The sequence below is a fragment of the Bubalus bubalis genome, chromosome 15 (assembly GCF_019923935.1).
Source record: "Bubalus bubalis isolate 160015118507 breed Murrah chromosome 15, NDDB_SH_1, whole genome shotgun sequence".
In the NCBI taxonomy this organism is placed as follows: Eukaryota; Metazoa; Chordata; class Mammalia; order Artiodactyla; family Bovidae; genus Bubalus; species Bubalus bubalis.
In genome coordinates, this window is record NC_059171.1 from 12,736,379 (window position 1) to 12,760,757 (window position 24,379).

At 42.3% G+C, this 24,379-nt stretch overlaps 1 protein-coding gene across 2 annotated transcripts in view; it reads left to right on the top strand.

The window, feature by feature from the left end:
• Positions 1-11,995: 11,995 nt before the first annotated feature.
• INTS8 (integrator complex subunit 8) overlaps positions 11,996-24,379 on the top strand; it is a 45,829-nt gene continuing 33,445 nt past the window's right edge. The window contains exons 1-8 of one of the 2 annotated variants that reach the window (XM_025265046.3): positions 11,996-12,284; positions 14,551-14,725; positions 16,359-16,499; positions 16,804-16,875; positions 17,592-17,643; positions 19,003-19,185; positions 22,421-22,528; positions 24,043-24,198. In XM_025265046.3, the coding sequence (XP_025120831.1) occupies positions 12,155-12,284; positions 14,551-14,725; positions 16,359-16,499; positions 16,804-16,875; positions 17,592-17,643; positions 19,003-19,185; positions 22,421-22,528; positions 24,043-24,198 (1,017 nt within the window). In that variant the 5' untranslated portion in view covers positions 11,996-12,154. The remainder of the gene's footprint in view (positions 12,285-14,550; positions 14,726-16,358; positions 16,500-16,803; positions 16,876-17,591; positions 17,644-19,002; positions 19,186-22,420; positions 22,529-24,042; positions 24,199-24,379) is intronic. The other variant, XM_006076264.4, reaches the window with a different exon arrangement.

A 24,379-nucleotide genomic window follows, 5' to 3' on the forward strand; every position in this document is an offset into this window, starting at 1 on the left:
CCCTAAAGTATGAGCTTATTAAACAAAATATATTGGAGTAATTAGCAATATATATTTACAAGATTCTAAGGGCTAATAATTCTTATAACCAAAAAGAAGTGATACACACACATACGTACATATATACTTTTTAAAAACTTTGAGATCCTTTCTTACTCCCCACTCTGTGATCATTAATATAAATATATCTCAACCATTTAATTATTACCTTATATAATTTTATTGGAATTTTGAGTCATCTTTAATGGTGAAATGCAAAGAATTTTCACGGTCATACTTTATAAGACTAGCTCTGAAATTAATCCTGCTTTAGTCACATGAAAGATGTACCTATGACCAGAATCAGGGTCTGGTTTCTTTCCATCATGACGTGCTTTCCTGGAGCACAGAACCAGCTGGAAACTGTGGTTTTATAGCTGCTAGCTTAATCCAGATGAAAGCAGAGAAACAAAGGGATGTCATGTCATTTTTTTTCCAACCATAGCTGGGGAATCTTCTAGTTAAATGCTTCCACTTGCAAAGAGCAGCAGTTAACTTCCCTTAATAAAAGTTAAGGTGAGAAGAGTTTCATTGTAGGAAAAAAATGTCAGGAGTCAAGACCTCTTAAGTAAGCAGTATCTGTCATTTGCTGTATGATGCCTCACTGGATATGTAACATGGTAACATGTCAACATATTGCCATGGTAACAGTTACCAATGAGCTAACTCATTGGAAAAGACCCTGATGCTGGGAAAGATCGAAGGCAGGGGGAGAAGGGGACGACAGAGGACAAGATGGTTGGGTGGCATCACTGACTCAAAGGACATGAGTTTGAGCAAGCTCTGTGAGATGGTGAAGAACAGGGAAGCCTGGTGTGCTGCAGTCCATGGGGTCGCAAAGAGTCAGACACGACTGAAAGACTGAAAAAAAAACAACAAAAAACGGTTAGTTAGCTCTGCTTATTCATTTCTTGCTTTTTGATCATTTACTTTGGTTTGGCCCATTCCTAAATCTGGGTCATGACATCATTTCAGCCTCAAATTTTTTAAATTTCCTTGATCTGTTACTACTTATTTCAAGTTTCTGAGAGAGGGAATCTGGCCCAGCTTGAGTTTTTGGACTAGACCACCAGGCATACCTAGATGGTCATACAGCAAATAATTGTCATAACTAGGATTTAAGGCTAGGTTTGCTCCCTTGGCTGGCTTTTGGCACTTACCACAGGTTAATGGCAGAGAAGGCAATGGCACCCCATTCCAGTACTCTTGCCTGGAAAATCCCATGGATGGAGGAGCCTGGTGGGCTGCAGTCCATGGGGTCGCTACGAGTCAGACACAACTTAGCGACTTCACTTTCACTTTTCACTTTCAAGCATTGGAGGAGGAAATGGCAATCCACTCCAGTATTCTTGCCTGGAGAATCCCAGGGACGGGGGAGCCTGTTGGGCTGCCGTCTATGGGGTCGCACAGAGTTGGACACGACTGAAGCGACTTAGCAGCAGCAGCACAGGTTTATGGAAATGGGAAATCTAGGAGATGGGGACCTCTTGGCAGAACCAGGCAGCAGCCTTGGTGAAAGAGGTTCTGAGTCTGGGACCTTGGACCTTTTGCTGCAGTGTTGTAATGCTTGTACCTGGACAAATATCTACTTCAACTACAAAACACAAAGAAATTATAAGCAACTAAGAACAACTATGTGTATGCCGCTGCTGCTGCTAAGTCGCTTCAGTCGTGTCCGACTCTGTGTGACCCCATAGACGGCAGCCCATCAGGCTCCCCCGTCCCTGGTATTCTCCAGGCAAGAACACTGGAGTGGGTTGCCATTTCCTGCTCCAATGCATGAAAGTGAAAAGTGAAAGTGAAGTCGCTCAATCATGTCCGACTCTTAGTGACCCCAAGGACTGCGGCCTACCAGGCTTCTCCGTCCATAGGATTTTCCAGGCAAGAGTACTGGAGTGGGGTGCCATTGCCTTCTCCATATGTGCATGCAAGTTGGGGCAAATTATGGACAAAAAGATACAAAAAGACAAAACAAAAACCAAAAAAACCCACACACCAAACTGCCACTTCTAAAGACCCTGGAGCAAAAACAGTGTACTCCACATGCGCCCTGCACACACCACCACCAAAGGGATGGGCAATACACCTGAGCCACCCCTCCGGCCCCATATGTGGACACACTCCTACCATCACCCCATGTAAGGAACCTGTTGCTTGTTATAGCTCCCCTCTGCTGCAGTGGGGCCCTGAAAGAGCCTTGCCGAGATTTCTTGACTGGCCTCTGGTCAATTTCTGTTGACTGCGGAGGGCCAAGAAACCTGGTCAATGTCATTTCCAGATTATTCTAGTTTCTTTCAAGGAGACAGAAGCCAAGAGAGCATGGAATAGAGTCTAACGTGAGGGTTTGGCATGGCAGTTCTAGAGCCCCGAGTGCACAGTGTACAAAGGACCCTTGTCCGGAATCCAAGCTACTGTAGCAAGGATGGGCACCGCAGTGGCTGGCCTATGTTGAGGCCAAGACCCTGGAGTCGGGTTCACACAGGGAGGCATCCTGACTCCGAGGAGTATTTGGAGAATACTGCCTGACACTGATGAATGGAAACCAAGTCAACCAAATAAAGGGAGTCAATCCCAGGGACGGGGAAGCCTGGTGGGCTGCCGTCTATGGGGTCGCACAGAGTAGGACACGACTGAAGCGACTTAGCAGCAGCAGCAGCCCTCCCGCAACAAATACCTGCAGAGCCTTGGTGGCCAATTGAGCCCCAAGCTAACAGAGTTATGACCAACCTAGTTGGTTATGATCAACCTAGACAGCATATTAAAAAGCAGAGATATTACTTTGGCAACAAAGGTCCGTGTAGTCAAGGCTATGGTTTCTCCAGTAGTCATGTATGGATGTGAGAGTTGGACTACAAAGAAAGCTGAGAGCCGAAGAATTTATGCTTTTGAACTATGGTGTTGGAGAAGGCTCTTGAGAGTTCCTTGGACTGCAAGAAGATCTAACCAGTCCATCCTAAAGGAAATCAGCCCTGACTATTCATTGGAAGGACTGATGCTGAAGCTGAAACTCCAGTACTTTGGCCACCTGATGCGAAGAACTGACTCATTTGAAAAGACCCTGATGCTGGGAAAGATTGAAGGCAGGAGGAGAAAGGGAGGACAGAGGATGAGATGGTTGGATGGCATTACCGACTCAATGGGCTGATGCGAAGAACTGACTCATTTGAAAAGACCCTGATGCTGGGAAAGATTGAAGGCAGGAGGAGAAAGGGAGGACAGAGGATGAGATGGTTGGATGGCATTACCGACTCAATGGACATGAGTTTGAGTAAGCTCCAGCAGTTGGTGATGGACAGGAAGATCTGGCGTGCTGCAGTCCATGGGGTCTCAAAGACTCGGACGCGACGGAGCGACTGAACTGAAGTGAACTAGAGAGAGAGCTGGGGCCACCGCCCACCGAGGGGGGCGGACTGGCTGCTGAGGGTCAGGGAGGGAGCCCTCTCCTGGCTCCCCGGAGCCACGGCTCCCCAGCCTGCCGCCCCCCGGCCGCTACTGCTTCCTTCCCACCGGGCTTCAGAGACCCCCGCGCCCCACTAGAAGGCTTCGCAGGGCCGCGGCCCCACGCCTCCTCGTTGCCTCCACGGAACCCTTGGAGGGCGTGCTGATGGCCTCGGGAGCTCAGCCTGGCGACCAGCTGCTCGCGGTGCCCCCGGGTCCGCGCTGTTCGGGGCGCGCTGTGTTTGAATTGCTCGGTCGGCAGCGGCGGCCCCGGGGGTGCCAAAGTGCGCGTGAAGGTGCCCCCGCCAAGTGGACACTGTAATCCCGCCGGCGGGCGGAGCAGATGGCGCACCGTTCCCCGCGCGGGCCCCGGCGTCCCAGCTCTGCGGCTCCGGTCCGTCCCCCAGGCTGCAGCCTGCGCCGCCGCCGCCTGGGGAGTGGAGGTGGTTGACGGTGTAGCTCGACGTCCGGGCGCCGGGGATGCCGAGAGGGAGAGAGCCTGGGCCCTCGGGATGAGGATTCTGGGGTCCTGTGGGTGATGCTCGTGCCCTTTCTCGAGTCCGTCCAGAGGCACTAATGTTCGCTCGCCTTGTTTTTTATTGTATGAGGCAGATGCAAGTAGCCAGCAATTCGGGGCAGAGCTGCAAAGACAAATGGAGTAAAACGTGCCGCGGGAGGCGTCAGGGACTCTGGCTCTTGGGTGCACTTACTTATTGCAGTGACAAAGGTAGACTGCGTATTAAAAAGCAAAGATATCAGATGCAAGTACTTCAGCCGGGCACGTGGTTACCCACAAACATGTCTACATTTTCTAGCCTCCCTTGCCGCCTGGCACAGCAGCCAAATAACTAAGTGCTGGCCAATGGGATATGAGGAGAAGTGGTGTGTGCAACTTCTTAGTATGTCCTCAAATGAAGTGGAATGCACCCTGCTGTGTCCCACTTACTGCCCCCCTTCCCGCTTCTGGTAGCTGGAATGTGAACAGGATGGTTGGAGATGGTGCAGACATTCTGTACCAGGAGGTGAATACCGGATGCTGAGGATAAGCAGAGCTACAAAGACAAAAGGAGCCTGGGTTTCTGACATATTACCTCTGGGTCTCTTTCCTGCAAGAGCTATATGGACTTCATCTCTCTTTTATTAAGTCTCTTAATTTTTAATTTTTGACCAGCATATGGTCAGTGTAGTTAATGTGAAAGAAATCCCTATCTGGAAGAGATATCTGCACCCCTGTGTCCATTGCAGCCTTATTCACAATAGTCAAGACATGGAAACAGTCTAACTGTCCATCATGTGGTGTATATATACAATTGAATATTATTTAGCCATAAAAAAGAAGGAAATCCTTCCATTTTTGACAACATGGATCGACCTTGAGGGCATTACGCTGAGTGAAATAAGTCAGACACGGAAAAATACTGCAAGGTCTGACTTATATGTGGAATCTTCCAAAGTCATACTCATAAAAACAATAGAAATGTGGTTGCCAGGGATGGGGTGGGTGAGAGATATGAGGAAATGTTGACCACACTTTCATCAGAAGATAAATAAGCTCTGAGGATCTTACTACAGCATGGTGACTGCAACTAACAATATTTCCTTGAAATTATATATGTTGTTGAAATTTGTTGAGAGGCTAAGTCTTAAAACCCCATAAACAGAAAAGGTAACTCTGTGAGCTAATGGATGTGTCAACTAACTTCACTGTGGTAATCATTTCACAAATATATATGGATCAGATCATCATATTATACATTTTAAATTTATACAGTTTTGTCAATTATATCTCAAAGCTGGAGGGAAGAAAAGCCAGCATGATATAACTGAGAAGAACCCACAGAAAAAAAACATATATGTATTTTGCATTCCTGAGACTCTTCCATTGCACTGTCTCTAAACATTAAGTGTTAAATGTTTTTGTCTTAAAAAAAAAAAAAAAAAAAAAAACCTCTGAGAACTGCTGAAAAATAGGCAAGTTATAATTAACAGCTATGATTCCACATCTAAACCCATCCTTTTTAAGTCTGTGGGGGTAGTCTATTCTGGGATCTGACTTTCCTCTTGAGGGAGCAAGGTGTGATTTAAAGTGGCTGGCTGCTCCAGGGCCATTGCCATAACTGACTGGCTGCTATTTCCTGGAACCTGTAGTGTGTGGCTAGCAGCCAGTCCACTGACAAGATTGGCAGCAGAGGCCCGATTGCACCCCTCTCCACCCAGGCTTCCCCATTTAAGAGTGTGGTTCACAGAGTTCTTCCTCCAGAAAGCACTCCAGCAAAGGAACCTTAAGTGTGGCAGTCAAGATCCCAGCAGGAACTAGATAACAGATGAGCAGCATACTCCAAGAGATGTGGGCGGCCACGAGGGGTCCACAAAGGATGGGGAATCACCCAGGGCTGCTGCTGTTAGTCCTGAAGAGGCCAAACCATCGGTATGGGCAGGAAGGGGGTTCTTGACCTCTCCCCACTCGCGCTCTCCTCTCCTGCCCAGCTTCCCACTGAGTGAATCTAACTGGAAGCCAAGGGCAAGGGCGTCCAGGTTGAAACCACCCCTTAGCACTTAGTTTGTTTTCTTAGTGATGGAGCAGTGGGCCTCCCCCACCTCCGCACAGATAGGTACCACCTCCTCCCAGTTCTGTTAGGCCAATGTGGATGATGAAATGCCATCTTTTCTCAGGCAGTGTGAGTTCCTGACAGTATGCTGTTGCTAGGCAACCTGTTACCCTGAGTAAGAAAAGCCAGCTCCTATAATTTAATGAAATGTAAAGCACCACTTGCCCACAGTAGTAGATATAATGGTCGTCTGAGTTAAATTCACCCAATCCAGCCCATTTTAGTTCGCTGATTCCTAGAATGTCGACGTTCACTCTTGCCATCTTCTGTTTGACCACTTCCAATTTGCCTTGATTCATGGACCTGACATTCCAGGTTCCTATGCAATATTGCTCTTTACAGCATCAGACCTTGCTTCTATCACCAGTCACATCCACAACCGGGTACTGTTTTTGCTTTGGCTCCATCCCTTCATTCTTTCTGGAGTTATTTCTCCGCTGATCTCCAGTAGCATATTGGGCACCTACCAACCTGGGGAGTTCCCCTTTCAGTATCCTATCATTTTGCCTTTTCATACTGTTCATGGGGTTCTCCTGGGTGTTCATTGGAAGGACTGATGCTGAAGCTGAAACTCCAATACTTTGGCCACCTCATGCGAAGAGTTAACTCTTTGGAAAAGACCCCGATGCTGGAAGGGATTGGGGGCAGGAGGAAAAGGGGACGACAGAGGATGAGATGGCTGGGTGGCATCACCAACTCGATGGACGTGAGTCTGAGTAAACTCCGGGAGTTGGTGATGGACAGGGAGGCCTGGCGTGCTGCGATTCATGGGGTCGCAAAGAGTTGGACACAACTGAGTGACTGAACTGACTGAACTGAAAGCATTACTTGCAAGAGGGATATGGACTTGGGAAATGGCAGCAATGAGCTCAATATTGCTGATTATCTCTCAGACCCCGGTGGTCAGTCCCCTTGAACACAAGGGATCCTCCAGGTGGTATTGTGGTGGTGGAGGTGGTGATGGGGGCATAGCTGTAGCACAGGCAGTCCTGGAGCCAGTGAGAGGCAGGTAAATTGTGTTCATCTCTGGTGCCCCATTTCAGTCTTTTTTTCTACAACTTGATTCAAAATTTTTTTTGCCCTTGTTGTTTTCTCTCTCCCATTTTTAGACATGTTTGCATTGTGCATAATTCTATCAGTTCAGCTCAGTTCAGTCATTTAGTCGTGTCTGACTCTTTGCAACTCCATGGACTGCAGCACACCAGGCCTCCCTGTCCATCACCAACTCCTGGAGTTCACCCAAACTCATGTCCATTGAGTCAGTGATGCCATCCAACCATCTCATCCTCTGTCGTCCCCTTCTCCTCCTGCCCTCAATCTTTCCCAGCATCAGGGTCTTTTCAAATGAGTCACATCAGGTGGCCAAAGTATTGGAGTTTCAGCTTCAACATCAGTCCTTCTAATGAACACCCAGGACTGATCTCCTTCAGAATGAACTGGTTGGATCTCCTTGCAGTCCAAGGGACTCTCAAGAGTTTTCTCCAACACCACAGTTCAAAAGCATCAGTTCTTCGGCGCTCAGCTTTCTTCACAGTCCAACTCTCACATCCATACACGACCACTGGAAAAACTATAGCCTTGACTAGACGGACCTTTGTTGGCAAAGTAATGTCTCTGCTTTCCAATATGCTATCTAAGTTTGTCATAACTTGTCTTCCAAGGAGTAAGTGTCTTTTAATTTCATGGCTGCAATCACCATCTACAGTGATTTTGGAGCCCCCCAAAATAAAGTCAGCCACTGTTTCTACTGTTTCCCCATCTATTTCCCATGAAGTGATGGGACTGGATGCCATGATCTTAGTTTTCTGAATGTTGAGCTTTAAGCCAACTTTTTCACTCTCCTCGTTCATTTTCATCAATAGGCTCTTTAGTTCTTCTTCACTTTCTGCCATAATGGTGGTGTCATCTGCATATCTGAGGTTATTTGCTTATTTAGTTAGCAAATATTTATTGGGTGCCTGTCGTGTGCCAGGGACTGTACTAGGTAAACAGTGCAACCACTGTCCTGCTCCTTCCCACCTACCTTCACGAGCGTAGTCTAGCAGCAAAGTTAGCCTGTTCAGGAATTGCAAGGAGATGAGGTGAGTGCCCCAATGGGGATGCACAGTGCTATGGCAGCAGGGAACAGGGCTCAGGGAAGGCCTCGGAGAAAGTCAATGGAAGCATCAGGAATGTGTTAGGTAGCTATAGGACTCACTTCTTATCTCTCCCGAGTTCTGTTTTTGGAAGCCTCTATGAAGATGTGATTCAGTTAACTGTAGCAGGATAGCTTATGTAAAGAACAGATGACCTCCAATCACCAGCCTCTTGTTACATGCCTTCTTCCTCACAGCAAAGCATCAAAAGCCGGGGGATCTACGCCACTGGTAGATGTACTACCCACAAACGGCCACAAGATGGCAGTGCATCCATCAGCAAAATACTTAACTGAATACTTAAATATGCATTCATAATTGAATCATAGTATGTTGGAGAAGGCAATGGCACCCCACTCCAGCACTCTTGCTTGGAAAACCCCATGGACGGAGGAGCCTGGTAGGCTGCAGTCCATGGGGTCGCTAAGAGTCGGAGGCGACTGAGCGACTTCACTTTCACTTTTCACTTTCATGCATTGGAGAAAGAAATGGCAACCCACTCCAGTCTTGCTTGGAGAATCCCAGGGATGGCGGAGCCTGGTGGGCTGCTGTCAATGGGGTCTCACAGAGCCAGACACGACTGAAGCGACTTAGCAGTGTTGGCTTTTTAAAAATTTTCAGATAAATATGAACTGAATTTAAATTTATTTATATTTATATGATTTTTTAGAGACCCTTTATGAAAAAATCTTTAGGGTACACTGTTGTGTGCTCAGTCGTGTCTGACTCTTTGGGACCCCAGGGTCTGTAGCCCACCAGGCTACTCTGTCCATAGGATTCTCCAGGCGAGAATATTGGAGTGGGTTGCCATTTCCTCCTCCAGGGGATCTTCCCAACCCAGGGATCGAATCCACGTCTCTTGCGTCCCTAGATTGGCAGGCCCATTGTTTACCACTAGTGCCGCCTGGGTACAAAGTAGTAATAATATCTCTATGCCTTTTTTTCCCCCATTATAACTCTATTTTCCTAGTGGGGAGGACTGATTTCAGAAGGGAAAAGTTAATAATTTACTGGAAAACCGAGAGTGCTGGGAGGATATAAGAGAAAATATTTTAAGCTCTTGTAAAGTCTTCATGATGTAAGTATCATGAAGCTTTCGTGGGGAGACTATGACCAGCTACTGCTGTTACCATCAGCATAAAACAGAAACTCCTACTTGAGTCACTGTTGAGCACCTACAGAATGCTACCCTTGCAAGATACTCTGTAACAGGTAACCATCATTGTAACAATGTTTGCTAGGATTCTACTTACTTTCCTGATATTGCTACATCTGGTACCATGTCTTTCCTGAATTTTTTTCTTGACATAAAGTTAAGCACCCCAGTGCCTTTCAGGCCCTGTGACAGCCTTCAGGCCCTTTTATTAATAATTACTACAAGCTTCTCATCCCATCTTCCTTTCCCTTTCCGTATTCCTTCTCGAAGGGGAGATGTAGCATCCAGCATCCGGGCAAAGCGAGGGGCTGTTGCATCCACGTTGACTTGCCTACTGTTATGGTTTGCCGGGAAGGGGGCGGGCCTTGTTAGGTTGCAGGACTTCACTTTAAAACTGGGACAGTCCTGGCCAAACCAGGAGAAGCTGGTCCTTCTACTGGTGTCCAAAGGAAACAGGGTAATCCAAGAAGGTGTTGTGGAGAGAGAATAATGGAGGAAGTGTGGCAAAATATTAACAATTGAGGCATCTGGGCAAAAGGGATGTGAGAGGTCTGTACACTGTTCTTGCAACCACCCTGTAGGTTTACAACTATTTAAAAAACAAAAAAACCATCAGCAAGGTATCTTCTTTTTGGCCATGCTGTGCGGCTTGTGGGATCTTAGTTCTTCGACCAGGGGTCGAACTCTGGGCTCATGACACGCAGCGATGAAAGTGCTGAGCCTAACCACTGAGCTGCCAGGTAATTCCTGCAGTTCAGTTCAGTCGCTCAGTCGTGTACAACTCTCTGCCACCCAATGAACCGCAGCACGCCAGGTGTCTTCTTTATGAAGCAGAATGCTAAGTTTGGCCTCTGGGATCAGATAAAATGGAAACTCAAGTCCCTATTTTAATACTAACTAGATGTGTGATTGCCAACATCTGTTGGATTATGGAAAAAGCAAGACAGTTGCAGAAAAACATCTATTTCAAAGCCTTTCAAAGCCTTCACAATAAACTGTGGAAAATTCTGGAAGAGATGGGAATACCAGACCACCTGACCTGCCTCCTGAGAAATCTGTATGCAGGTCAGGAAGCAACAGTTCGAACTGGACATGGAACAACAGACTGGTTCCAAATAGGAAAAGGAGTACGTCAAGGCTGTATATTGTCACCCTGGTTATTTAACTTATATGCAGAATACATCATAAGAAACGCTGGGCTGGAGGAAGCACAAGCTGGAATCAAGATTGCCAGGAGAAATATCAATAACCTCACATATGCACCCTTATGGCAGAAAGTGAAGAACTAAAGAGCCTCTTGATGAAAGTGAAAGAGGAGAGTGAAAAAGTTGGCTTAAAGCTCAACATTCAGAAAACGAAGATCATGGTATCTGGTTCCATCACTTCATGGGAAATAGATGGGGAAACAGTAGAAACAGTGTCAGACTTTATTTTGGGGGGCTCCAAAATCACTGCAGATGGTGATTGCAGCCAAGAAATTAAAGGACGCACGTTCCTTGGAAGAAAAGTTATGAACAACCTAGATAGCATACTAAAAAGCAGAGACATTACTTTGCTGACAAAGGTCTATCTAGTCAAGGCTATGGTTTTTCCAGTAGTCATGTATGGATGTGAGTTGGAGTATAAAGAAAACTGATCGCTGAAGACTTGATGCTTTTGAACTGTGGTATTGGAGAAGACTCTTGAAAGTTCCTTGGACTGCAAGGAGATCCAACCAGTCCATCCTAAAGGAAATCAGTACTGAATATTCATTGGAAGGACTGATGTTGAAGCTGAAACTCCAAAAACTTTGGCCACCTGATGCGAAGAACTGACTCATTTGAAAAGACCCTGATTCTGGGAAAGATTGAAGGCAGGAGCAAGGGATGACAGAGAATGAGATGGTTGGATGGCCTCACTGAATCCATGCACATGCTGCTGCTGCTGCTAAGTCGCTTCAGTCGTGTCCGACTCTGTGCGACCCCATAGACGGCAGCCCACCAGGCTCCCCCGTCCCTGGGATTCTCCAGGCAAGAACACTGGAGTGGGTTGCCATTTCCTTCTCCAATGCATGAAAGGGAAAAGTGAAAGTGAAGTCGCTCAGTCGTGTCCGATTCTTCGCGACCCCATGGTCTGCAGCCTACCAGGCTCCTCTGTCCATGGGATTTTCCAGGCAAGAGTACTGGAGTGGGGTGCCACTGCCTTCTCCACCATGCACATGAGTTTGAGTAAACTCCAGGAGTTGGTGATGGACAAGGAGGCCTGGTGTGCTGCAGTCCATGGGGTCGCAAAGAGTCGGACGCGACTGAGGGACTGAACTGAACTGAAATCTCAGAAACGGACGTCGGAAAATTGAAATCAACAAAGACAGATTTGCCTAGATCACAGTCTGAACCTGTAGGGTTCACTAAATTTTCCGAAGACTCTCAGGCCTGCCGATGAGGCTGTTCTGTCGGCTGGCCAAGGGAACAGGGAAAGCAAACTGAGCGACGTAGTTCACCAGCAAGCCGTCTCCTAGGATAACTGGGAGGAGGCGTGGCCGGGACATCGGCCCCGCCCTCCTCCAACTCGAATAACGATTGGTCTGGAGGCGCGGCGGGGGTGGGATGGGGACGCAACCAGGACGTCCCGCCCCGGCGGGGGGTCAGGCCGCCATTTTGGGTTGTGTGGGTTTCCGGGACGTTCCGCGTGCCTCCTCGCTTCCGGGCAGTTCCGCACGTCAGAGGCCCCGGGGCCCGCGTCCGAGCGTCAGGTTGGAGCCGGGAAACGTCCCTGGGGGTAGCGGCGGCGGGGGCAGGATGAGCGCGGAGGCGGCGGACCGGGAGGCGGCCACCTCCAGCCGCCCCTGCACCCCGCCGCAGACCTCCTGGTTCGAGTTCCTGCTGCAGGAGTCGTTGTTGGAGAAACACCTGCGCAAGCCCTTCCCGGGTAAGCGCGGCGCCCGCGGCCCAAGGATTGCCCTCGGGGCTCCCGCCGCCCCGCGCCTTCTGCCGCTACCCTGCGGCCCGGGTAGGCGGGCCTCGGGGCCGAGCCCTGGCGCCGCCCCGTCTCTGACTGGGCATCAAACCTGCCGGCGCGGGACGCCGCTCCGGGAGGCCTAAGAAAAGCGGGAAACAGAGCCCCTCCCGCTCCCGCCCCCTATTAGTGTTTGCCGTCTTGTCGCCTCTCAGGTGGCCTTGTGACCGTACTCGGGTTGGCTGAACCCCGGACAGTTTGGGCGGGGGGTGCGGTCTGCGGAGACATCAGCTGTTCAGAGGCTGGTCCTGACGCTGAATATCTTAGGTCCGTATTTTAACTGTTCGATTCCTCTACGAACGGATTCTGCTGACTCAGTTATTCCAAAGTTGGGTTGTAAATCAAAGCGAAAACTTCTGAAAGCAGAAAATGCTATCACAGTTGCAAGATGGTTATTGTATAATGATGTTTATGATTGATACCGCAGTTCAGGAGTGCTGTTCAGGGAGGGTGGGAAATAACAGATATTTCTGGAAAGAGGTGCTGGCATGAAAAGGTAAGTTCCTTGGATGATAAATTGCTGACAAGAGTTCGAATCCAGATGTGCTTGTTCAGTCTAATCCACTGGTGATTAGACTAATCCACCACTAATGAACTGGTGGAGACTTCTGTGCCAGAAGTTGGTGTACTTCACGTGGGCGGTTTTACCACTATATAGTATTAATGTGCTTTTAATTCAGTGCTTTTGATTAACGTTTGTTGAGTGTTTGTGGGTGCCAAGCTCTGTGCTTCATGCTTCACAGCTGCATTCTCGTTTAATTCCGTCTTCATGATAATCCTGTGAGGTAGGTGATCCTCTATTTTGCATTGACAGAAACAGGTGCAGAGAGGTAACTTGATGCAAGTCCCACTAATTAAGCCTTAAAGCAATAATTTTAAACATGGCATTTCTTTCCCCTAATTTGACAGTTGTTGTTTGCCGAACTGAAATCTGTAACCATTATGTTCTGTCGTCTAAAGTGCTTTTGTCTGCAGTAATCTGTTATCTTCCCTTCTTACATCCTTCCTAATCTTTCGTTTTAATAGCCAGGCTCACTTCTTGTGAATCATAATCCTTAGTCATTGTAACTACACAACTGTTTGGATCCCCTTTTTTAATCCCTTAACTTTCAAAAAAAATTGAAGAATAGTTGATTTATAATGTTTTAGGTATACAGTGAAGTGATTCAGTTATATGTGTACACCTGTTCCTTTTCAGATTGTTTTCCATTGTTTATGTGCTTATTTGCTCAGTCCATGAGATTCTCCAGGCAAGAACACTGGAGTGGGTTGTTACAGGTTATTAAAATAACCTATTGGAGTATTGTTCAGTATCAAGTATAGTTCCCTGTGCTATGTAGTTGTGATACATTGATATTGAATATAGTTCAATATATTGATACTGGATATAGTTCCCTGTGCTATATAGTAGGTCCTTGTTGTCTACCTTATGTATATTCGTGTGTATCTGTTAGTCCCAAGTTCCTGATTTATCCCTGCCCCCCAGCCCCTTTGGTAACCATAAATTTGTTTTCTTTCTGACTATTTTGTAAGTAAGTTCATTTGTATTTTTTTTTTTGATTCCACATGAAAGTGATGTCATATGACATTTGTGTTTCTCTGACTTGACTTAGTCTGATAATCTCTAGATCCATCCACATTGCTGCAAATGGTATAATCGCATTCTTTTTTATGGCCAGGTAGTGTTTCACTGTGCATATGTACTGCACATTCTTCATGCATTCATCTGTCAGTGGACATTTAGGTTCTTCAGCGCATTGGCTGTTGTAAGCAGTGCCACTGTGAACGCTGGTGTGCATGTATCTTTTTGAGTTAGAGTTTTCATCTTTTCTTGACATATGCCCAGGAGTGAGATTGCTGGATAATATTAATTAAAATTGTTTGCCATTATAGGTTGTTACTTCCATTCCAATAATAAAAATTAATTAATTTTTAAACTAACCTCTGCATTATTTTCATATTTGTAGACTTTTAGACAATGGCCATTCTCACCATTGTGAGGTGATTAATTACTCTGTGTAGTTTGATTTGCATTTCTCAGATAGCCATACGGAGCATCTTTTTATGTGCCTATTGGCCTATTTGGGTTCCTTTTGTGGGCAGAAACCAATATAGTGAATCCTTTTGCATCTTCGTAATTAGACATTAAGTTCAAGAATTGCTTTCTTTTAAATCCTAGATCCTGCACCAGTTCAGCTTATAGTCCAGTTTTTGGAACAGGCTTCCAAACCTTCAGTTAATGAGCAAAACCAAGTTCAACCTCCACCTGACAACAAGAGAAATCGTGTTTTAAAGCTACTTGCTCTTAAAGTTGCTGCACATTTGAAATGGGACTTAGACATATTAGAGAAAAGGTATACAAGATTTAAATGAATTAAAAAAAAAGATTTAAATGAATTTATTTTAGGAACTGTTAGATATTTTGGTTTATTTCAGTATGTGTTCTTATAATATGGGCCCCTAAAGTGAAAACTATTTTTCTGTGTGTTCTTGGTAAAATATGCAAGTATTCTTCAAAAAGTGTAAGAAAATATTTTACTGTTGAATTTAAATCACCTTTTAAAGTATAAACTTGGTGTTATCAATAATGAACCAGTTTATTATTATTATTAATTTTTTGACATGATAAGTAGAGAAAATCCATGACTAAACAGTTTTAAATCTTCATTTTACTTTTACATATCTGAAGAAAATAAAAATTAATGATGAATCGTACATAATATTATGGTACATATTATCTTTGTTGAATAATTCATTTAATTTTACTGGTCATGAATCAGTCACTGTCTCTTAAACTTTTAAACTATCTTATTAGAGTCAGTGGTTATTTGTTTATAAATAAGTATTTCAAATGCATCGTGATATAATGATTTGTTTTCACTCCCTTCTCACAATTTAAAGAGAAATACCTTATAGAATATTTGGAGAAATTCAGAAAATAAGAAATAATAGGGGAGGGGAAAGAAGTGTTTTTAACATTTTTGTGTAATTTTTGTTGTTTTCCTCCCTATATTTTTAAACAAAGTTGTGAACATACCTTGTATACTCTTTTGATTTTTGTTTTATTTCATATAGCAGGATATCATGAGCATTTCCCCAGTTTGGTTTTTGGAGATTATCCATTGTATAGATAATTTATTAATTGTTCCTCTATTGACAGGTTTTTAGTTTTTCTCTAGTTTTTCACTTTTATAAATCATAGAGCTTTAAAATGTCTTTGTCCATAAGCTTTGTATGAATTGTGAGTTGCGTCCTTGGTATAGATTGTTAAATTGCCAGGTCAAGTGGTGTAAACGTTGATAAAGCTCATTATGCGTATACTGGATTGCATTTCCAGACAGTTACATTCGTTTATATTCACACTACTAGTACTTGAACACTTTTTTCACCATATATTTTCCAGCATTAAATATTAGGATTAAAAAAAAGGTTTGTTCTTAAGGGGGAGCTTATCTGTTAATAGACTCAAGGCTTATCACCAGATAGCAATGTGTGCAAAACAGTATGATGTATATGATAGAGTTGGAAAATTGAGCACTTGACTGGATATTTGATGATAAACAATAATTTCTTAGATGTGAAATAATACTGTCATTATGTTAGGAGGTAATTTTTTGGAGATATGTTCTGAAATACTTGGGAAGAAATGATTTACTATTGGGAATTTGCTTTACAGTAATATGGAAAGGAGGGAAGTGGGTGAGAGTAGAGATGAAACAAGATTGGCCATCAGTTGATAACTGTTGAAGCTGGATGATGGGCACATTGGTGTGTATTATATTATTCTGTCTACTTTTGTATATATTTAAATTGTTTTTGTAAGAAAAGCTTAAAGGATCTTTTGGTAAATTTTCATTTACGTTGTTGAGACAGGTTAATAGAATGGCTCTGTGGATTTACTACTAAAATAATTATTTTTAGCAAAGTACTGAATTGTGCATTGTGTACTTGCACAACTTACGTGTCTTTTGATTCTTCCTTTTTAAGTTTGTCTGTTCCAGTATTGAATATGTTGTTGAATGAACTGTTGTGCATCAGTAAAGTTCCTCCCGGGACAAAGCACATAGATATGGATCTGGCCACTTTACCTCCAACCACTGCCATGGCCATACTTCTCTACAATAGATGGTAAATTTTTCATAAACCTAAAATATGTTGGGCAGCCTTTCTTTAATTGCATTATAACTTCAGGGATGTGCTTTTAAGTCATTCAGGGATCTCTCAGAGGATCTTGGGAATAGTGAATCTCATGGTGGAGAAAATTATGACTGCATGGACGAAAAGCATTCTGATAGAGAAGTGGATGACTTAGATAGTTTTTATTATATGTCAGAATTTTGGATAGTTTATAAGTCTTCTAGGAAGTACTAAAAAAGTACTTGAAGTGACATTCATAATGTGTTAAATTTTGTTTTTGTCTTTTTTTTTTAAGGGCAATTAGGACAATTGTTCAAAGTAGTTTTCCTGTTAAACAGGCAAAACCTGGACCTCCTCAGTTAAGTGTGTAAGTTGGCCAATAAAGACCCTTACTTGGCACTTTTTTGTCAGTTTTTTTTTTAAATTTTGCAAGTTTTTAAGAACTCTTGGTACAGAAGGAATAAAGCAGAAATCAGAGGGCAGAAGGCCTGCATGCAGGTAGGTTTGGAGGGGGTAGAAGGGTGAGAGACTCAGACAGGGTTTTGGATAACTAGAGTAGAGAGCTCTGAAAAAGGAGGGGAGCACTTTGTAAACTGTGCCTTTCATCTTAATGTTAACTGACCTGGTTCTAGGAATTAAGATTGTTTTCATTTAATTAAATTTACTTGAAAAAGATGTTTGTTCTGTATGTGGGAAATTTTAATTTAGAGTGCAAAAGTTAAGTACAATAGTTTGATCAGGTCTGGAGTTTTAAACCTTGTTCTTAAATTCCAAGTAGTAGCACCTTACCCAACTTTGGAGCTAGAGTGTAGTTTCTAACTTGATGTAAATAAGTTTTTGCTGCCAGAAAGTTTTATTTTTAAATTGAGGGTTTTTTTTTTTTTAATGCAAAGCAAATGAAAAAATAATGGTAGATAAAGGAGCATCATCATAATTGAGTTTATTTTTTAAGCATGAACAGAAATAGCATTAAAAGCATTTTTATTTATTTAAATTCAGCCTCACTGTCAAGAATGATCTTTAAGTTTTGAATTTTCAGTCTTTCAAGTGATATTTGGTACTCTTCTATCATTTCTCTTTTAGTATGAATCAGATGCAACAGGAGAAAGAGCTAACGGAAAATATTTTGAAAGTGGTGAGTATTGGTATAGGTTACACTGTAACTTTTCTGGGATGTATTATATTTAGAGCATGTATAGGTGCTTCTTCTAATCTTATATATATTAAGAGTTAGTTGGCTTGGTTTAGATGTGACGACATTTAGACTTTGGAGAAGGCAATGGCACCCTACTCCAGTGCTCTTGCCTGGAAAATCCTATGGACGGAGGAGCCTGGTGGGCTGAAGTCCATGGGGTCACTAAGAGTCGGACAGGACTGAGCGACTTCACTTTCACTTTTCACTATCATGCCTTTGAGAAGGAAATGGCAACCCACTCCACTGTTCTTGCCTGGAGAATCCCAGGGACAGGGGAGCCTGGTGGGCTGCCGTCTATGGGGTCGCACAGAGTCGGACACGACTGAAGCGACTTAGCAGCAGCAGCAGCAGAACATAATTTGATAATATTCTAAATTGACACTTTTTAATGTTAATGAGAGTACTTTGCCACTAGTTTTGTTGTCGGATATTTCATAGTGCTTTAGCAGATGTGAGAAGTCACTCTTATAGGTGTTTTCTTTATATTATTTTATATCCTCCCGAAATTCTATAGTAAACATGTATTTTAAAATTACTTTTATTTTAAAAATGATTTTTATAAATTTTAGTTTATTTTTACTTTTTTTTTGGCCATGCTGTGCGGGGTTTGGGATCTCAGTTTCCCAATCAGATTGAATCCAGGCCGCTGCAGTGAAAGTGCCAAGTGCTAACTACTGGACTGCCAGAAATTCCCTAAAACTACTTTTATATTCAGAAAAATGCAGTTACTTTTAAAATTTAAATTAAATTTAAATTCTTTAGTCAACATAAAAGTAGAAACCATAATTTTAAAATGATCTCTTTAGTTCTTTATTTAATATACAATGTATCAGAGATACCACCCAAAGTGCAGAGGCTAGAAAAGGAGAAGGAAGGTAACCATCTGTATCTATATACAACAGATAGTGTATTTTGAATGTGGAAGCAAAAAATGTGTCATTTTATTATTATTATCTAATGCCTAGTAAAAATGACTGGCACATCAAAGCATACAAAACATTTCTTGAATACATCAATGGAACGGTGCAAATCTTAAACATTTTTCATCAGTAACTTTTATATAAAAGAAAGATGTCAATCTTTTCCAATTTGTGTTTTCAGTTTCACAATAGGAACCTTGTGAATTTTAAAATCTTAAAATAATTTTGACAAATATAATTTCACTCTTGCTATGTTAGATGCAGTTTTAAAATGGACTAGTACATTAAGCTGCTAAGTATCCTGTAAATATTTTTTGGTTGATATAGTCCAGTATTGCCATTTTTGTATTTTAAAAATTTGCTTATTGAACTTTTGTAGCTAAAAGAACAAGCTTCTGATTCTATCCTGGTACTAGAGGCAGCCCTTAAGTTAAACAAGGATCTTTATGTCCACACGATGAGAACACTGGACTTACTGGCCGTGGAGCCAGGCATGGTAAACGGAGAAACTGAGAGTTCCACTGCTGGATTGAAGATCAAAACCGAGGAGATGCAGTGCCAGGTATTTATTTCAGTGTTTAATCAATGCATGGCACATTTTTGGAAAATCTTACATAAAATCATCCTTGTATTTTTAATTAGAGCTTATTTCTGCCCTTGTCCCTTTGATTTTACTTCCTATGTTTATTAAAACTTTGCATTATAGTTAATTGTGAATTTTAAAAGACCCCCCCTTGAAATTTTTCTGAAAGAAATGGAAGGAAAATTTCATATGATCTTTTGTTTCCAAACTAGTTTTCTTGTTATATTTAAGAGACTGACAATGCAGGGAGTAATAATATGAATGAACTGACTAGCAGTTCATTCACATTATAAGAAATCTAATCAGACTGAGAAAACAAAACAAAACTGATATTGTGCTAGATTTTGAAAAATGTAGGCTCCTAGAGAAATACCTAGTTTTTCAAGGATCTTAAGCTGCCTGCTCTCCGTAACTCTGTACCCTAGTTCCTTTGTTGCTTTCAGTTGTTTTTTGTTGTTAGGTATTTTATGTGTTGATAGCTTCTTTTTCCCTGCTTGATTGTAAACTCTTTGAGGTCTCTCTTTTAAAATATATTTGTATTTTGCGTCTTCTGTACTTATTAGCACAGAATCTTGAGTATAATAGAAATTTTAAAAGAATTAATGATTGCCTACAGAGGGCCACTACGATAGAGCCTTTTATGTTTTATATTTTCTTCATTGTGTGAATTGGCATAACATTTAAAAAAAATTAATCTTTTTGGCTGCGCTGGTTCATTGTAGCTGCTTGCAGGCCTTCTCTAGTTATGCTGAGTGGAGGCTACTCTCTACTTACGGTGGCTTCTCTTCTTGCGGAGCATGGGCTCTTGGGCTTTAGTGGTTGTGGCTCATAGCCTCTAGAGCACAGGCTCAGTAGTTGTGGTGCATGGGCTTAGTTGCCCCAAGGCATGTGGAATCTTCCTGAACCAGGGATCCAACCCACATCCCCTGCATTGGCAGATGGGTTCTTAACCACGGGGCCACCAGGGATGTCTGGCATGACTTCTTTCATCACTATTTCCCAGTCTTGAAAGAGCAGAAATACCTCTGACTTTAAAAAGGGTTGAGAGGTACCTTTCCAGATTAGCTGGTTCTGGAGTTAAAGATAATCCCTTTTCAAGACTTGCTGAGATGGAGTCTCATAGACTAGGAGTAGGAGTCATGAAGCATTGGCAGTTGGTAACCACTTCAAGGGCTCCCCCAGTGGCTCAGCAGTAAAGAATCTATCTGCCAATGCAGAAGATGAAGATTCGGTCTCTGGGTCAGGAAGATCCACTGGAGAAGGAAATGGCAACCCACTCCAGTATTCTTGCCTGGAGAATCCCATGGACAGAGGAGCTTGGTGGGCTACAGTCCATGGGGTTGCGAAAGAGTTGGACACGACTTAGCAACTATACAACAACAACAACTCTGTCTTTGCCTGGAAAAGGGAATTATATGTATCTATAATATGTGTGCATATATAGGTGTGCTTGTGTGTATATAAATCTTTATTATATACATATACATACTTTATTTTAAACTTTAGCACTCCTTTATCCTAGATGGAAGGAAGCACTTTAGAATGAAAATCTGCCCAACATTAAGTATGGATTAAATAGTGTAAAGCAGTATTCTAGAGGCTGAGGAAGAATTAATCTTGATTTGTTGAACAGGACAGAATAGTATCTATAGTCTGTTATCAGTGAAGAGTAGTTTGGTCAGGAATATCAGAGACTTAGGAATTTGAAAGAGGAATGAGTATCTGTTGGCTCAGGTTGGTTTGGTGCAAATGGAAATAAACAGTGTGGAATGAAATTTATTTCTACATCTGATGTGAATGGGGAGTTGAGAAGACTGGTGGGTTTGAAATAGAGAAGAATAGAGAGATTTGGAGAGAGAAGGTAGTCCAGATTCTGAGATCCTTGAAAATCAGCCCATGGGGTTTGAACTTTCTCCTCCTTGGGGAAATAAGTTGAAGGCTTTTTTAAAAAGTCAGATCGAGAAGACAGAGCAGTCAGCCTTGTGAGGAGTAAATTTGAGATAGAATATTAGGAACCTAAGGGTCTGGCTTCAAGTATGGTTTCAAGTAGAAATGTCGCTTTCTGGGCCTTGGTATTCTTGTTCATAAAATGGCCAAGTTCAACTCAGTCTTTGAATTCTGCATTAGGTAAATCTAGGTGTCTGTTTAAGAATGCTCCTGGAAAAATATGCAGATTCTGTTAGAAAAAGACAACTGGAAATGAGCTGTCATTTTATACTCATTCGTTCAGATTTCTCAATATTTTATTCTTGCCAGTTCTTTATTCATTAGCCCCTCCTACCCTTTTGGAGGCACCCCCGTGGCTGTCCCCTTTTTCGTTGTTAGAAGAATCCCCTACCTTCTAAGACTTGATGGGAGGGAGACCCTGTTTCCTATAATAAAACTGACAACTCCAAATATTCGTGTTCTCTAGCCTTATCCTGCTGGAGGACAGGCACGTCACATCGGTGTGACAGAGACATTTAGACTGAATTAGGAGCTGGCTGGGCTTGCCTGGTGGCTCAGCAGCAAAGAATCTGCCTGCAAATGCAGAAGCCACAGGAGATGTGAATTTGATCCCTGGGTTGGGAAGCTCCCCCGGAGAAGGGCATGGCTACCCACTCCAGTACTCTTGCCTGGAGAATCCCAGGGACAGAGGAGCCTGGAGGGCTACAGTCCACAGGGTCGCAAAGAGTCAGACACGACTGAAGCGACGTAGCACATACGCAGGAGCTTGCTAGTGGTCAGCGAAGTGGGATGATGGAGCATCCACTGTGATGGTGAGTAACTCCAACAGTGACAGGAAAGTCTAGTTCCCAGGCAACCCTGGCAGGAGCGGAGCTGCTGCTTTCAGTGTCTGGTCCTGCTGGCTGCAGTTGCCAGGATCTGTGGCGTTGGCTGTTGAGATGGCTGTGCGGTGTTTCACTGCATCAGTTGCGGCTCTTGTTCTGGCTGCTTGCCTTCTATCCCTGTTTGTTTTCCAGGCCTGATTCTTTGGCTTTCCCAATAATTCTGTAGGCCGCCTGACGTCTTACGAGTAAGTCCCCTTAAGTCAGTCAGAGTTGATTTCTGTTGCTTGTGACTAAGAACGTTGACTGTTTCACTGCTCATTAAAATGTTTTTCTTTTTTGCTACATGTGTAACTATGTTGCTGAGATAAAGGTGATTTTGAGTTTTGTTAGCTCTTAAGTTCATGAAAAATCACTGAGCAAATTGCTATTCATTACCATTTTAGGTGTGTTATGATTTGGGTGCAGCATATTTCCAGCAAGGCTCTACAAATCCAGCTGTCTATGAAAATGCCAGAGAAAAATTTTTTAGAACCAAAGAACTAATTGCAGAGGTAAATACAGTCATAACAGTCACACGATTTTCAGTCCTTTAAAACATCTATATATTTTTTGGCTTTCATTTTCCTGATGATTAAAAAACTGTTCATTTAGTAAATATGATAGTTCAAAAAACTAATGGAAATATTTTTAAAAATCTGTAATACTACTGCCTAGAAATAATCCCTTTTGCAGTTTTAGCTTTTTTTTTTTTATTTTACAGTTTTTGTTCTTTATGTTTTTATACAGTTAAGCTCATGCTATTTTGTATCTTGCTAAAATGTTAGAATAGATATTTTAAATATATCTATCCTATTCTGTTATATATAGATGTGCTATGATTTTATTTTTATAATGGTTGAGCATTTAGATAGTTTGCTGTTCTTATTTATTATAAAGTTGCAAAATTTATATCTCCAAGCATAAATTTTTGTTTGGACTTTAGATAGAGTTAAATTCCTGCAAGTAGAATTACAGTGTCAGTGGTCATTAATTTTTTTAAAGGATGTAATATACAAATTGATTTCTAGGTACATTTCTATGTACAAATTGATTTCTGAGGGCTCTGCTATTAGTGAAGTTTTTTTAATTGCTAATTTGATATTTATCTAGAATATCTTTTAAAAAGTTGTGTTCCCTTAATTCCTAGGAGGGTAAACATTTTCATGTGTTTATTGTTTGCATTTTTCTTTTTATGATTCACACAATTGAATTTTAAAGTATATAACTAGGTTTTTATATGCCTGGTGGCCAGAAAAATTCCCACTTCAATCTTGCCTTTCTTCACCAGAAACACTGAATAAATACACTAGAGATATCTTTTATTGGGAATTCTCATTTTAATTTGCCTGGGGAACTCATCAGATTTCTAATTTTATGGCATTTTGGATATAGTAATTTAAAACTTTAATATTTTTAAAAAGTATGTCTTTAAAAATTTTTTTTCTGTTTTGGTAGAAGCATTTCTATTTTTTCTGGTTGAGTGAAGATTGAGTTTTCTTTGTTGTCCCCCTTTAAATCTCTGCCAAGTATATGTATCAATATTTTAAAGTATTTTAATCTTTTTTTTTTTAACAGTTTTCATTCTTTGTTAGTATCTTAATTGTTGTTATACCTATAGAGAGTGATAATAATGTCTACATTTTTATGTTGGCCTGAGAACTCTAAACCAGGAGCCAGCAAACTTTTTTGTAAAGGGCTAAATAATAAATATTTTAGGCTTTGTGGGCCATATACAGTTTCTGTGGCATAGTCTAATTTGTTGGTTTCTTGTTTGTTTTTTTCTTTCTGCCCTTTACAACATTAGGATTATTCTTAGGTCATGGAATCTATAAAAACAGGACATGGGCTGGTTTTGGCCTGTGAGCAATAGTTTGCTGACCCCTGCTCTAAACCTTTAACTTTTTCATTTTTTATGGTTCCTATTTTCCATTGGCATTTTCTTATACTGTTAAAGTGCAATAAATGGGTGCTAGACTATTGTTTCTATTACACTGATGGATAATGATATATACCTCTTACTTTACAGATAGGTTCATTATCTCTTCATTGTACCATAGATGAGAAGCGGTTAGCTGGCTATTGTCAAGCATGTGATGTTCTCGTACCATCCTCTGATAGTACATCTCAGCAATTGACTCCATATAGTCAGGTCCATATTTGTCTGAGATCTGGCAACTATCAGGTAAGATGTATGACGGGGATACGGTAGTGTCATTGGAAAGCCCTGGAAGCCAGACAGCAGAGTTCAAATCCTGACATCACCATTTACAGTTGTGCTGTTTGGGGCACGTCAGACAGATTGGCCTATAAATAGTTGTAATAATTAAGCTTTTTATGAGAATCAAATGAAAAGTTATAGTTGA